Source organism: Lampetra fluviatilis, chromosome 13, assembly GCF_964198595.1.
Source record: "Lampetra fluviatilis chromosome 13, kcLamFluv1.1, whole genome shotgun sequence".
NCBI classification, from domain to species: domain Eukaryota; kingdom Metazoa; phylum Chordata; class Hyperoartia; order Petromyzontiformes; family Petromyzontidae; genus Lampetra; species Lampetra fluviatilis.
In genome coordinates, this window is record NC_136287.1 from 7,456,049 (window position 1) to 7,468,235 (window position 12,187).

At 41.2% G+C, this 12,187-nt stretch overlaps 1 protein-coding gene across 3 annotated transcripts in view; it reads right to left on the reverse strand.

Annotated features, from left to right (window-relative positions):
* Positions 1 to 665: 665 nt before the first annotated feature.
* Positions 666 to 12,187, reverse strand: part of GBA2 (glucosylceramidase beta 2) — a 28,090-nt gene continuing 16,568 nt past the window's right edge. For 2 of the 3 annotated variants that reach the window (XM_078862190.1, XM_078862189.1), the window contains 8 exons: positions 12,082 to 12,186; positions 10,536 to 10,643; positions 9,484 to 9,635; positions 6,805 to 6,911; positions 6,096 to 6,238; positions 5,531 to 5,646; positions 3,927 to 4,118; positions 666 to 2,238 (listed from right to left, as the gene is read on the reverse strand). In XM_078862190.1, coding sequence (XP_078718316.1) covers positions 2,038 to 2,238; positions 3,927 to 4,118; positions 5,531 to 5,646; positions 6,096 to 6,238; positions 6,805 to 6,911; positions 9,484 to 9,635; positions 10,536 to 10,643; positions 12,082 to 12,186 — 1,124 coding nt within the window. In that variant the 3' untranslated portion in view covers positions 666 to 2,037. The remainder of the gene's footprint in view (positions 2,239 to 3,926; positions 4,119 to 5,530; positions 5,647 to 6,095; positions 6,239 to 6,804; positions 6,912 to 9,483; positions 9,636 to 10,535; positions 10,644 to 12,081; position 12,187) is intronic. The other variant, XR_013637311.1, reaches the window with a different exon arrangement.

Here is a 12,187-nt window from a genome sequence, read left to right on the forward strand (position 1 = left end):
AAATAGGCCAATACCTTTATAAGTAAAGTATATCGCTTTCTGGTGATGTAAGGGTTCAAGCATTCATTTTATAAATATACAGTACATGAAAACACATTCCTGCGGAGGGAGCTGGTAGGAACGTTGGGTTGCTCGGTCAATGGCGGCGTCGTGTATTGCGCAAATATGCCCGACTGTGAGGGCGGGCACAAGCCGGCGTGAGTAGGTTAAACGTTGAGTTTTATAAGGGCACCACGGGGTGACCAGCCCCTCCCCACCCACCCCACCTAGCCCCTCCCCACCCTTCCCACCCAGCCCCTCTAATCCCCACCCGGACCCCTCCCTCCCCACCCAGCCCCTTCCCTGCACGACGGACACAATAATCCCCTGTGGGCTGGTGTAACCAGGAGGCTCCTACCAGTATAAAATTACGTAACATAGCAAACTTACAGCGTGAACAAACCTATACTGCCTCCTATGACTCATGTATGTCCTTCTGGGCTCATTCATTGTAGCACTTCCCTTGAACTAATGGTCTCTTCATCAGTCCTTTCCTGAGAAATGCATTTCAGTGCCCTAAATAGCAATGGGTAAAGCAAAACCACGACTCCACGACAAACATTCACCTCGAACCACTGCAGACTACACCAGCACATTTAAACAAGTTGTCACGCTCTTCCAATACCTCATTCGTTTTTATTTCATTTAATATTGTTACAACACTTTCAAGGCCATACCAATTTTTGTTGTCTCACCAAACATAATAAAACATTTCAAATAAACAAACACAATGATCCTGACAAAATAGCAATCAGCATTGAAGAATAACAATTACTATTTTTGGTCCATTTGAAGGCTCCTCTTTGGCTGATCTGTGAATATCCTTAAAGAACTGCCCCGACAGGGATAAGTGGTGAGCCGCTCGCCACTTGACAACAACTATCCGGGCAGCTAACCAAAGCAACACGGTATTTCCCGTTCTATTACTATCTTGACATTGGTGGGAGCACACACAAAACATATGCCACGTGATCGGCAATTGTACGAACTACGTAAATTATTTAAGAGGACAGTGTTTTTTTATATATAAATATTAAAATTCTGTATATCAAGTGCATGAATACCTGTTGAATAAATGGTGAAATTATATGTAAACATGATGTACTGTTTTTTTCAACAGAATGCTTATCACAATTTGCGTTGATTTAAAGCCCCCTCCCATGAGAACACACTATAATTGCACACAATACTGGAGACGAAATTATTCCACTGTACAACAAGCATCATGACCCCATTAGCCCCCCCAAAGATCGCGCTGTCCTGCCATATACTGTCGTCGTATTCAAGGGTGAGAAGGGTCAGGAGGTTTAATTAATAATGCATAGAATGTATAAACTAATACCCACAAAAAGTGTTGCAGTCCGGCGTGCACAGAATACTTCATCAAAGGTTATCTTCACGATTGAGCAGACAGACGCGGTCTGGACACTTGCACGAGGTGTCCTCTTGCGTGTGACACCACTGAGAACAAAAACGCTGTTTTGAATGTTGCTCTCATGCTCGTCTTCAAATTGACTGTATTCCCTACGATTCCTATATTATAACAGGCGACTGCAACTCACCATAGAGTACGTTCATTTAAAAAAAAAAAGTGACTTTTTGTTTTACAATCCCATAATTAAATTTTAAAATATGCCTGGTCATACAGTGTATTCAAAATAAAATTAAATCTTAAAAAAAATATATGCACGACAATTACATGTAATAGAGTCTGTGTGTGTAGCGGTGAGAAAAAAAGTAGAATTTAAATACAGATCGATCCCCATGCTCACTATATATTTACAAGTCCTATTTTGCCCTCAGGTTTTTAGAAAACCCAACCCAGTAGTTGAACTCCCAGAATACATGCACATCAACACAAATCTGTCTATCCCAATTAAATACTGTAAACGCGTTTGCACTTTGATCACTTTAGTGTCAAGAGAGACTTGGGGGAGTTGCTGCTGCTGCGACGTTCTGCTGTTGTCTCTGCCGCTGCCGCCGCTGCTGGGCAGAGCATCACGCGACGTCCCGATCTTTCCGCGCGCGTCGCTCGAGCGCCCACTGCATGCTCCACACGCTGAGTGGCCGCATGTAGGCGAGCGAGCGGAACACATCTTGCTCGCAATACGCCTCGGGCGTCTGGAAAGCCATGCCCAGCCGCTCCCACACTGTGCGGTACGTGCCCTCGGCCGTCTTGAAGCCTTCCTCCGTCAAGCCCTGGAAACGCGCAACACAACCGCTCACTTGTTGGGTGCTTTGTACACACGTTGCCACAAGCAGACGTTCGGCGCCAACTGCAGTCCAACTGCAGTGGTGGTTATACGGGGGGGGGGAAGGCAGGTGAGCTTCTAATGAACAGCAGAACCCGGACGCCCACCACCCCCTCCAACCCCCTCCACGTGTGCCCTCCATTTACAACGAAGATCCTCAGCATGGCTGAGGCGGCTCCTAAATTCAAGTTGAAGAAGGTCACCAAGGACAATGCCATCGATTCCAATGAATATCGCCATTGCTTCCTTCTTGCTGCCATATTCCACGACATTTGCAGTCAATACCGAACATCAAAGATTTGAACTTGAAGTGTCCCATGCAAGTGGCGTCCCCATGGTGTGCCCGTTTTCTTGGTCCCAGAAAAGTCACGATTCAAATCTTATGTTAACTGCAGCTTCAGAGTTTATAGTTATTTGTTATATTTGAAAAGTATTCCAGTTAACGTTGATGTAATTGTACTTATGAAATGGTTTTCCAAATGTAACTGAATGAGACATATAGTTTCCCCATTTTACTTCTCATATTCAAACCAAAAGAAACAGGTTATACCACCGACGCCGAAATGGTATTAAGGATTGATTCACACAAAAATTGACTCAATTACAACAAAACAAAAACAGAATGCTTATTTGATGCATAAACAAAGACTCAACGCTAAAATGCACCATTTGTTTTTTGCCAATAAATAGCATTTTCAAATATAATAAAAACAAGCTTACACTCATTTAATCACAAAACATCAGACACGTGTCTGTGAAAGAATCACATTGAGCCTGTCCTATTAAGTCAGGGGACGGCAACCTACGGCTATTATGGAACTGCTGCGTGACATTATTTATTAAGAACCACCATCTCGTATTCACGTGCATTGCGGCTCTTGTAATATTTAGATTTTTACCCAATAAGAAAAAAATGTCTCTTCTTGTTTTTTTGCCTTGTTTGCACATGTACATCCTCATTGTCAATCCACTGCTAGATGTGGGGCCTCTCCACACCATGCGGGTCACAGGGGTTATTCGACCAAACTTCACCACACCGATCAGGGTGGGTTGATAAAGGCAAGGAGCGTAGACACGGAGCAGAGCAAGCACGGTATGAAAATAGATTGTGTAGCCACGTAACCACACAGTAGCCTATACCAACCTGGCATTGCATTGTGGTCCCCCATTCAAGCACTATCCACCAGGCTCAACTCTCCTTGCCTTCCGAGATTTGACGACATTCGTAAGTATCCCGTTATATTTTGTCAGGTACATCCAACGTGTGACTTATTTATACAAGTACACCCTTCTACAACACTAAATACAAGTATGTGTTTCGTCCAGTGTACCAATGGCTTGTTCAAAAAGCATCATAGGAATCCTATAGGTCTGCTCATGCAGCCAAGGAACTGAAAAGTGTGCGGCGCAGAAGCACACATGCACTATTAATGTTATTACAATAAGCAGTTGTGGTTACTTTGGTGGCACTATTATAAGGAACAGTGGTGGTGGTTCCTGTGGTCGTACTGTTATTAGAAGTAACAGTGGTGGTTCCTGTGGTGGTACTGTTATCGTACCCGCACCTCCGATTAGCACGGTTGCATACGTACGGTGCGAAAGAAGTTCAACATACATCCACACACACACACGCACCTCTTGGATCATGGTAGCAGCCAGGGAATAGACGACGCCCACCCACACCTCGATGGACTGCACGCTGGTGGTATCCACCGTGCCGTTGGGCATCATCCCGTTGACTGCTCCCATAGTTCCGCCGGAGAATTTCATGACATTGAGGTCATAGATCGTGCGCAGGGCGCTCTGCACTTGATCTTTGGGAAATGCCTGAGGAGTGTACAGTCGCTTCTGAATTACATTATGCTCACTGAAGCAAAATACTTTTATACCCGTTATTATACTTACTGAAATATTAGGCTCCCATTTGTTGATCGATTCATGGTTAAAGGTAATAGATTAGTATTATGTTTCTGCCTGCCAGGCTTTGAATGTAATTTACAGAAGACAACGGGCTCCCTCTGCTGAGAATTCACTTAAAATGCATCCAAGGATGAAGATAAGATGTTACATGGGAAGGGATGGGGAGTTGATTCAAGAACAATCGATTCCTGATTCCTTAACATTTCAAAACCATTTCTACTTTTGGTAGGAAATGGAGTCGACTGCAAACCCATGATCGATTCCAATAATTTTCATTGAAATTACACAATTGCTTTTTATTAATTTAAAAGTTACCGTACTCGAACATCAACATGACTATTTCTTTAATAAACTATGGTGGCTGTAGGAGACAGCCACCATAGCTCCTGTGTGAATTGTGATAATTTTTTTGGTTACATTTAAACAATATTTAGATTTGATATTATGTCATTGTTTATTTTTTATAAAATAGTTATCATTGTGCGAATTGTGATTATTTACTGGCTATTTTTTAAATATTATAATTGTATTTTTTTTCAATGCATTTACATGTAGGTATCCTCAAGTATTTGATCATCATTCAGGAACCATAAAATAATCAGAACCTACAGCTAATGTTTATTCTGTTTTTGTATATAGTTAGTTTTCATCACTTAATTATTGAATTGCATTAATTCAGCAATAATACATTCTACAACAAAATAAAGGATTGTAAGAACAGTTGTTTTAAGGGAAGGGAGAAGGATTGGAATCGGAATAGAATCTGGAATAGACTCAAAAACCCTTGAAATCAGCCATCCCTACATCACGGCCAAATCCATTGATTCCACTTCACCGAGCCAACACGTTTCTACCCTTTGCCAGAACCCACAACTGCTGCACAATAGGTCCTCCCCAAGGTCACCGAACCACTTGAATGCCTGTCTTGGCAACTGGTCCTCCTCCATTCATTAAAGGAAGATGCCTCAGAATACAGTGATATCTTATCTTATAGATAGGTAACTAGCAAGTGCATCGCAGATGGTCGAACACGAGTTAATTCGACCTATTATAGAGCTCCACTGCAAAAATTACTCCCATGCATTTCAATGTGACATCACTATGATTAGACCACGTTGGTATGCATCTAACGGATATATGTTTTAGATTGAGTCATATTTTAAATTCTGCTTTAATTCAACTACAAAGGAAGTTTCTAACCTTCGTTTTATCTTTTTTCCCAAGTGGCCATGACCTTTATACCAAATCCACAGAATGAACCCCAGAGCAGTGGAGTACTGGAACATGTTTGTGCAGTATAAAGGTAATGACATCCGTACCTCGTACTCTCCATCACCCAGATTGGAGGCTCCAAGATACCACTGGCCAGCACACTGATCAGACATGACACTTGCCGAATACAACTCTCCACTGCTGTCATATTTCCAATACCGGCCTGCATTGGGAGAAAAACAAACTGTGTGTCAATTTACACTTTTAATTCCATCGAGGGATCTTATTGAAATGTCAGGCTCTCATTTGTAAAGAATATTCAGACCTGTACGTGCATAGTAAGTTTATATTCAAATTGATCTTAATTTTTAGATTTCGACGAGATCACAAAAGATTGTACAATGGCCTACTTTTGTGTGGAATCATAAGCTCTTTAATGTTCCCTCTAGAGCACACGTGGCACTTTGATAAGGTCGCACAAATACATTTGGTGGCTGTGGAAATAAAACCGCCGACTTCGAAAACTGGCTTCGCAGCACTGTGCACAAGCCTAACAGTTCAAAGAAATGTATTCGTCACTTTACAAACTCACCCATCCACAGCTTGTTCTCAAGCTCACCTAACCCACCCACCATTCCACAGCTTGTTCTCAAGGTCACCCAACCCACCCACCGTTCCACAGCTTGGTCTCAAAGGCCTTCTTGCCCCGGCGTAGGATGTCATCGTACTTGTTGAAGCAGGTCAAGTCACCCATAATGTCAGCCATCTTCCGCATGGTGCACACGGAGGCAAGCCACATGCCCCCGCAGTAGGCACTGCCATGGGTAGGGCAGCACAGAGAGGATACCATGGACAACAGAATCGTATAAATGTAAGTTACCAAATTTCTGGGAGGCTCTATCAGGACACATGATGAGCTGGCATCCCGTGTCCATCAGCCCCAGCCACTATTACAAAGCTACACCAAATCAATCACGGGTCCCACTCATACAAGAAGTGGAATCGCCCTTTCTGATATTTGCAATGCAAAACATGTTCGAGAGCATTAGGCTCATAAGTAAACACTTCATCTCACAAGTTATTTCCATATTTTAACAAGAGCATGTGTCACTGCACACTTATAAATCCAAGAAAAATGTTTTTACCATCATGGCACGAATTTAGATTTTTTTTTTGCACAGTGCCGCAAAAGAGATTACTTGCATCAATGACGTAAACCTCTTTTGGAGTAGCTTGTATGGATTCATTAAAGACATTAATAACTTACATGCAAATGTATGTACAATGATATCACCTCTCCATTAGGAGGAAGTATCAATATGAAGGCATTAATGAAACAGAGCTGATCACAAAAGGGTCCCATGGGTTCTACAAGTCCCACCTGGCTCCTTTGACTGCCCATCCATCGTAAGTCTGATCTGCAGCGCCAGAATTTTCGATCAATCCATCGCCATCAGCGTCAAACTCAAGCTCGGAATTCATCACAATCTAGTTAGGGATTTTGCAACACACGAATGCAAGAGACAGGAGAGAAAAATACGTACATTTGTTAACTTCTTGAATGCCTTACATTTAATTGGGTACAATAATCGTATTCTTGTCACATCTCATTAAGTCTGATGATTAGAGTTGCAGTGATATGGCGATATAACCATACATTGTATGATAGAAAAAACGCATTTGTGTCAAAACAGATGAACACACACAATACGTATACCCTTCATGTGTCTGCAGTTTGTACACAACCAATCGGCTCAACGGCCGACTTCTGCCGTATCACAAATTTAGAAAAATATCAATACATGTCTGCTCATTTAATTTTATTTTTTGCATTTAATTTCTAAACAAAACATTTGTAAAACAACACAAGATATAAACTTCACAAACAAATAGCTATATTACCTATGAACCACGTGTTGTCACATCTGAATAAAGTTGACATATCAATTTTAATCCTAGACTATTGTAGGAGTACATTTCATGAATTACTCAACGTGAAATTCACAGCACGTGCGTTAAAAGCATACTGGATTGTAAAGTTTAAGATTTGGAAAATCGTGGCAGTAGGATTATGTGTGAGTGAAATGCAGCTGAAGAACCTTTAAGTAATCATTATTCATAATGGAAGTACCGCAAAGCACAAAAGGAATACAATTAAGAAAAAGAGAAACGCAATTACATAGCTATGGGAAACTGACATCGTAATACTCATCATGAAAATGTACACCGTTTCACATCATGTCGTGAAAAATGAGATCAAGGCAACCCGAGTGATAAGGGAAACTTCCCAAGCGCAGTAGCAATTGAAAGCTCGGTGAAGGTTTTGTGAAGGGTAAACGCTCTTCTCTCTCCTTGTCACAGTTAGGGGGCTTAAAGGACACAGATTAAGAGCCTCCTGATCGTTTTATAAAAGAGAAAATGATGCACTCTCGGAATGAGAGCTGACTTTAGTGGAAACCACATGAAATACTGAGCTCTGATATATATTTTTTTTTTTTAACCCAGGGATTGTGTACACCTCACTTAGCTGTGTTGAGACAAAAGATAATAAGATTGGTATAAACTTACAAACTATGATTTTTGGCACTGTGGTCACATCGGGGCCCATGTTGCAATGCGCATTGACAGTTATTTGAAAGAATAAGGTTAAAGCATTTGTGACTCATTCATTGTATAATTTTCAATTGACATAATAGCACTGTAGCAAAGCTGAAGAAAGTGAAATAGATTATTAAACTTGAACATAAATCTAACTATTAAGGATAACTTCGGATTTAATATCAGCATTGCTGTAAAACACCTGCTCTTTGCTGGATGTTACTGGGAAACAAACTCATAAAGGACTTTCATAACAGACGTACAGGTATAATGGATTTAATGCATACAACCATTACGCTTGACCTAACTATAAAGTATTAATTAAAATTGGGAATAGAGAAAAAAATTGACTCAGTCATTTTCAATATACAGTAAAACCTTGGATTGCGAGCATAATTCGTTCTGGAAATGTTTGTAATCCAAAGCACTCGTATATCAAAGCACTCCTATATCAGTTGTGATCACGTGATGCTCGGCAGACAAAGCGTATACACGTACTACTCGTATTGCAAGACCTCGCTCGTTTATCAAATTAATATTTATTCAAAATGTTTGCTCGTCTTGTAAAACACTCGTAGACCAAGTTACTCGCAATCCAAGGTTTTACTGTATACCTAATCTTTAACACTGCTTCATAAGGCCCTGTTAATTACCACCACTTCCCCTGGCAGAGTGATCCATAACGCCGCAATAAGCACGACACAAGTACATGCAATGCCGACCACTGCCTTCCTAGCAAAAAGCCCGGTGCATATCGCCGCACGGTGGCACACAACCACACAGTAAATGTGCAAAGATTCAAATCAACTACACTCATAATCTGTGCATTAAATCAAATCAGGAGGTTTATATTAATTACAATCCTTAACAATTCTACTGTGCACATGGTAAATGTATAAAAGCATTAGATAAATAAAAGTGATAACTTTTAATGGCTTTTTTTTAAATGCAAGAAGTTATGTACTCAGCAGTGCATTCAGTCAGAACTTGCATAGGATTAACCATCTGCTGTTAACACATTCCACAGGAGGCTAAACGGTACTAAACAATGGGATTACCGGATCCATGGATCAGCCATGAATCGATGCAGTGATTAACCGTCAATAAGTCAATACTAACGAGGCTATTGGATTAACTATGAACAAAATCAATGCAATCGACACCTCCCTGCAGGTGCCACAAGACCATATATGGGCAAAGATACACCCCTACGGGCAACACGCCTACTTTCTTCCATATATGGGCTGATCCACGCAGGCATTTCCCTCCAGGACACAGAGCGTTATAACAAAACAGCATCATAAGAGGCAGTGCTATAGGAGGTATCACTGTGGAAATAATTTGAGAATCAAATCGTGACAGCAAATCATGACAATTCATGAAATAACAGAAAGAAGAAGGGTGAAATGTTACTTGCCAACAACCCATTCAAACACAGAGATTTGCGATTTGGGCAGCTCACCTTGCAGACTGGCCAGAGTCTGTCGAGGTAGCGGCGGTCTCCAGTTGCGTGGTAGTCACGGTAAACCTGCAGCACAAACTTGAGGTTGAGGTCACGCCAGTCCCTCGTGTCGTGAATTAGGTACGCGTTCAGTCTCACCCAGGGCTCATCGTCTGCACCGCAACAGCGCACCGAGTCAGACAGGGGCCAGCTGGTGTGGCAGACGGAACAAAGTACAACACACCGCTGGCTGCACGACACAGAAAATCATTCTGTGTGCCACAATTAAACAAACGGTTTGGCTTGACGAAATTTCGTGAAATTTGTATTTTGCCAATTGCTTAAGCAAAATTTTTACGTAATAAAATAAAAATGGGTGCTAGCGAAATTATTTAGGAGGTTCCAATCCCAAACAGTCAGGAGATCTTGTTATTGTGTTTACCAAAACAACATTGAACCATGGTAAATGCAGAAGTTCGAATCTGGTCCTGTAAATAATATACTGCATATTCACATCTGAAACCTAAATGGATTGGGAAATAAGTGCAGTCATTATTGTTTTGCATTTTCCTAATGCCCTCCTGACTTCCACCTCGATTAATAATATAAACTCGCACGTGGTGGTGTAAATGTATTGTAAAATCCTCCACCTGCTATAGAAAGGTACAACGTATACACAATGGAGTACCACTAGAGGGCTCTATCATGGCACTGCTAAAACTCAGTGAATTTTTTTTCTGAATGAATCTTCAAACTAGTAGCATAGCATGCGATTCACATGGGGCCTGGTGCAGAGAATGAAATGGGCACCCCACTATCAAATTCCACCCCCCCACTCTTTATAGCCCTGCACATCTGGGACTCTCCTGCCCATGGGCCCCGATGCAGTTGTACAGCCGGCACACTTGAAAGCCATGCCGCAGCTTCCAACCCGCATCAAGAGAGACCACCTCAAACCCTTGTTAGCATGGGACACACAGAGAAGTGGTGCGTAACGGCAAAAATCATCTGACATAGGTGATCGTTCCTTGCGTTGTGTTTTCCATGAAGTGGATTTTTTTTTTGTAACATACAGGGGTCTCCAACGTCGTGTGGGACCACATGCTTGGTCTTCACATTGGAGCGGCTTCCATTCATCAGGTGGGTTCTCTGCTGGGTATCCTCCGCCAGAATCGCACTCGCTGGAGTGAACATGACAAGACAGCAGGGGGTGGAAGCAAACAGACAAAACACTTACACTCACGCGAAATTATAGCTTATTAAGATAATTAACTATGACTTGACAGGAACTTAATGAATTGAGTTAATGTGTGCTTTTGGAATGTGAAACATTTTGTTATTATCTCAGAAGTAATATTCAAATCAATTTCAAGAACTATCATAGGAAGCAGCTACTGCAGGCTATTTTGTTAATATTTATTAACCGAGTTTCCATTGTCTCCCTGCAGCAATGCTAATTATTATGACCGATTCACGCATTGAACCCTGCGTGTGAGAATGCATTATTTTCAATCGCTATATTGTACGTAATCACGTTACGTAAACACTGCAGTTAACAATAGATCCTGGAAATACCATAATGGCAAGAAGATTAATCAACTCTTGAACAAAATCGTCATCCTAATTTGTGGCAAAAAACTGAATCGCGAGGAAGGGGGGGGGCAGCATGTGCAAAGCCTCTTAATCACCTATAACTAAAGGTGTTAGCTGCTTGTACAAATTGTTATCAAATATTGTTGCAAAATCATTACATATACAATTCTGTAGCAACAGCTATGAAACGTCACGAGTAGCATCACTAACATCCATGTCACTGTATTCAAACTTAAATATCACAGTTGTCCCCACACTTCAATCTATTCTACATTGCAGTTATAGGATGCCCATTTCAAGTAAAGCTGTGGCTGTTTTCCAATGACCAATAATTTTATATATGGCTACACTATTGGACACATTCACACACGTGGGTATATAAGCACACAGTAATGTCAATGACAAGGGCAGCATAGTGATTGTGGTTTCATGTAAAAAAAGATGGATTTCACCCTTCAGACACCCTTCTGTCACTCTGTGCCTTTAAATTACTTGACCTCAACATGTAGCAGCTTAAAGACCACGTTAAAATGTGCTTTCGTTCCATTTTTTTTTAAAACAAGGAAGCAGTTTATGAATTTCTTCCCTTAATTTCTTGAAAGATAATTTCCAACAGATGTAGCCATTTGCATTGACGATGCATACGATATGAATTAAGACGCAACTTAACGATAAAAAAGCAAGATTTATAGCACTCTAAAAATATAATAAAGTGCACGAAAGGCCAAAAAATTATCAACATGAAATTTAAAAGCTATTTAAAGGAATATGCAATCCAACAAACAGCACTGACGTGCTGAAATGTATTAAGCAGTCAGTGACATCACTGGAGTGCGATAATGGAGCACCTCACTTTAAAGTAATTAAAACATAAAATAAACTTTCAATTCTGACAGGGAGCCTCGGAAACACAGCCAAGGTATGTATCTACAAGTTGACATGCGTTTTTAGTTTGCATCTTCTTTCAGAGCTTTTACATATCATGAACATCATTTTTACATTACAGTCCATAACAAGATCCCTCACCAATGTCATACTGGAGGCTGAGCTGCAGCTGTGGCCACAGCATGATCAGCGCAAAAGAGGCATAGAAGTGCACGTCGTAGGTGTTGAACATGCGGTACTCTTGCCC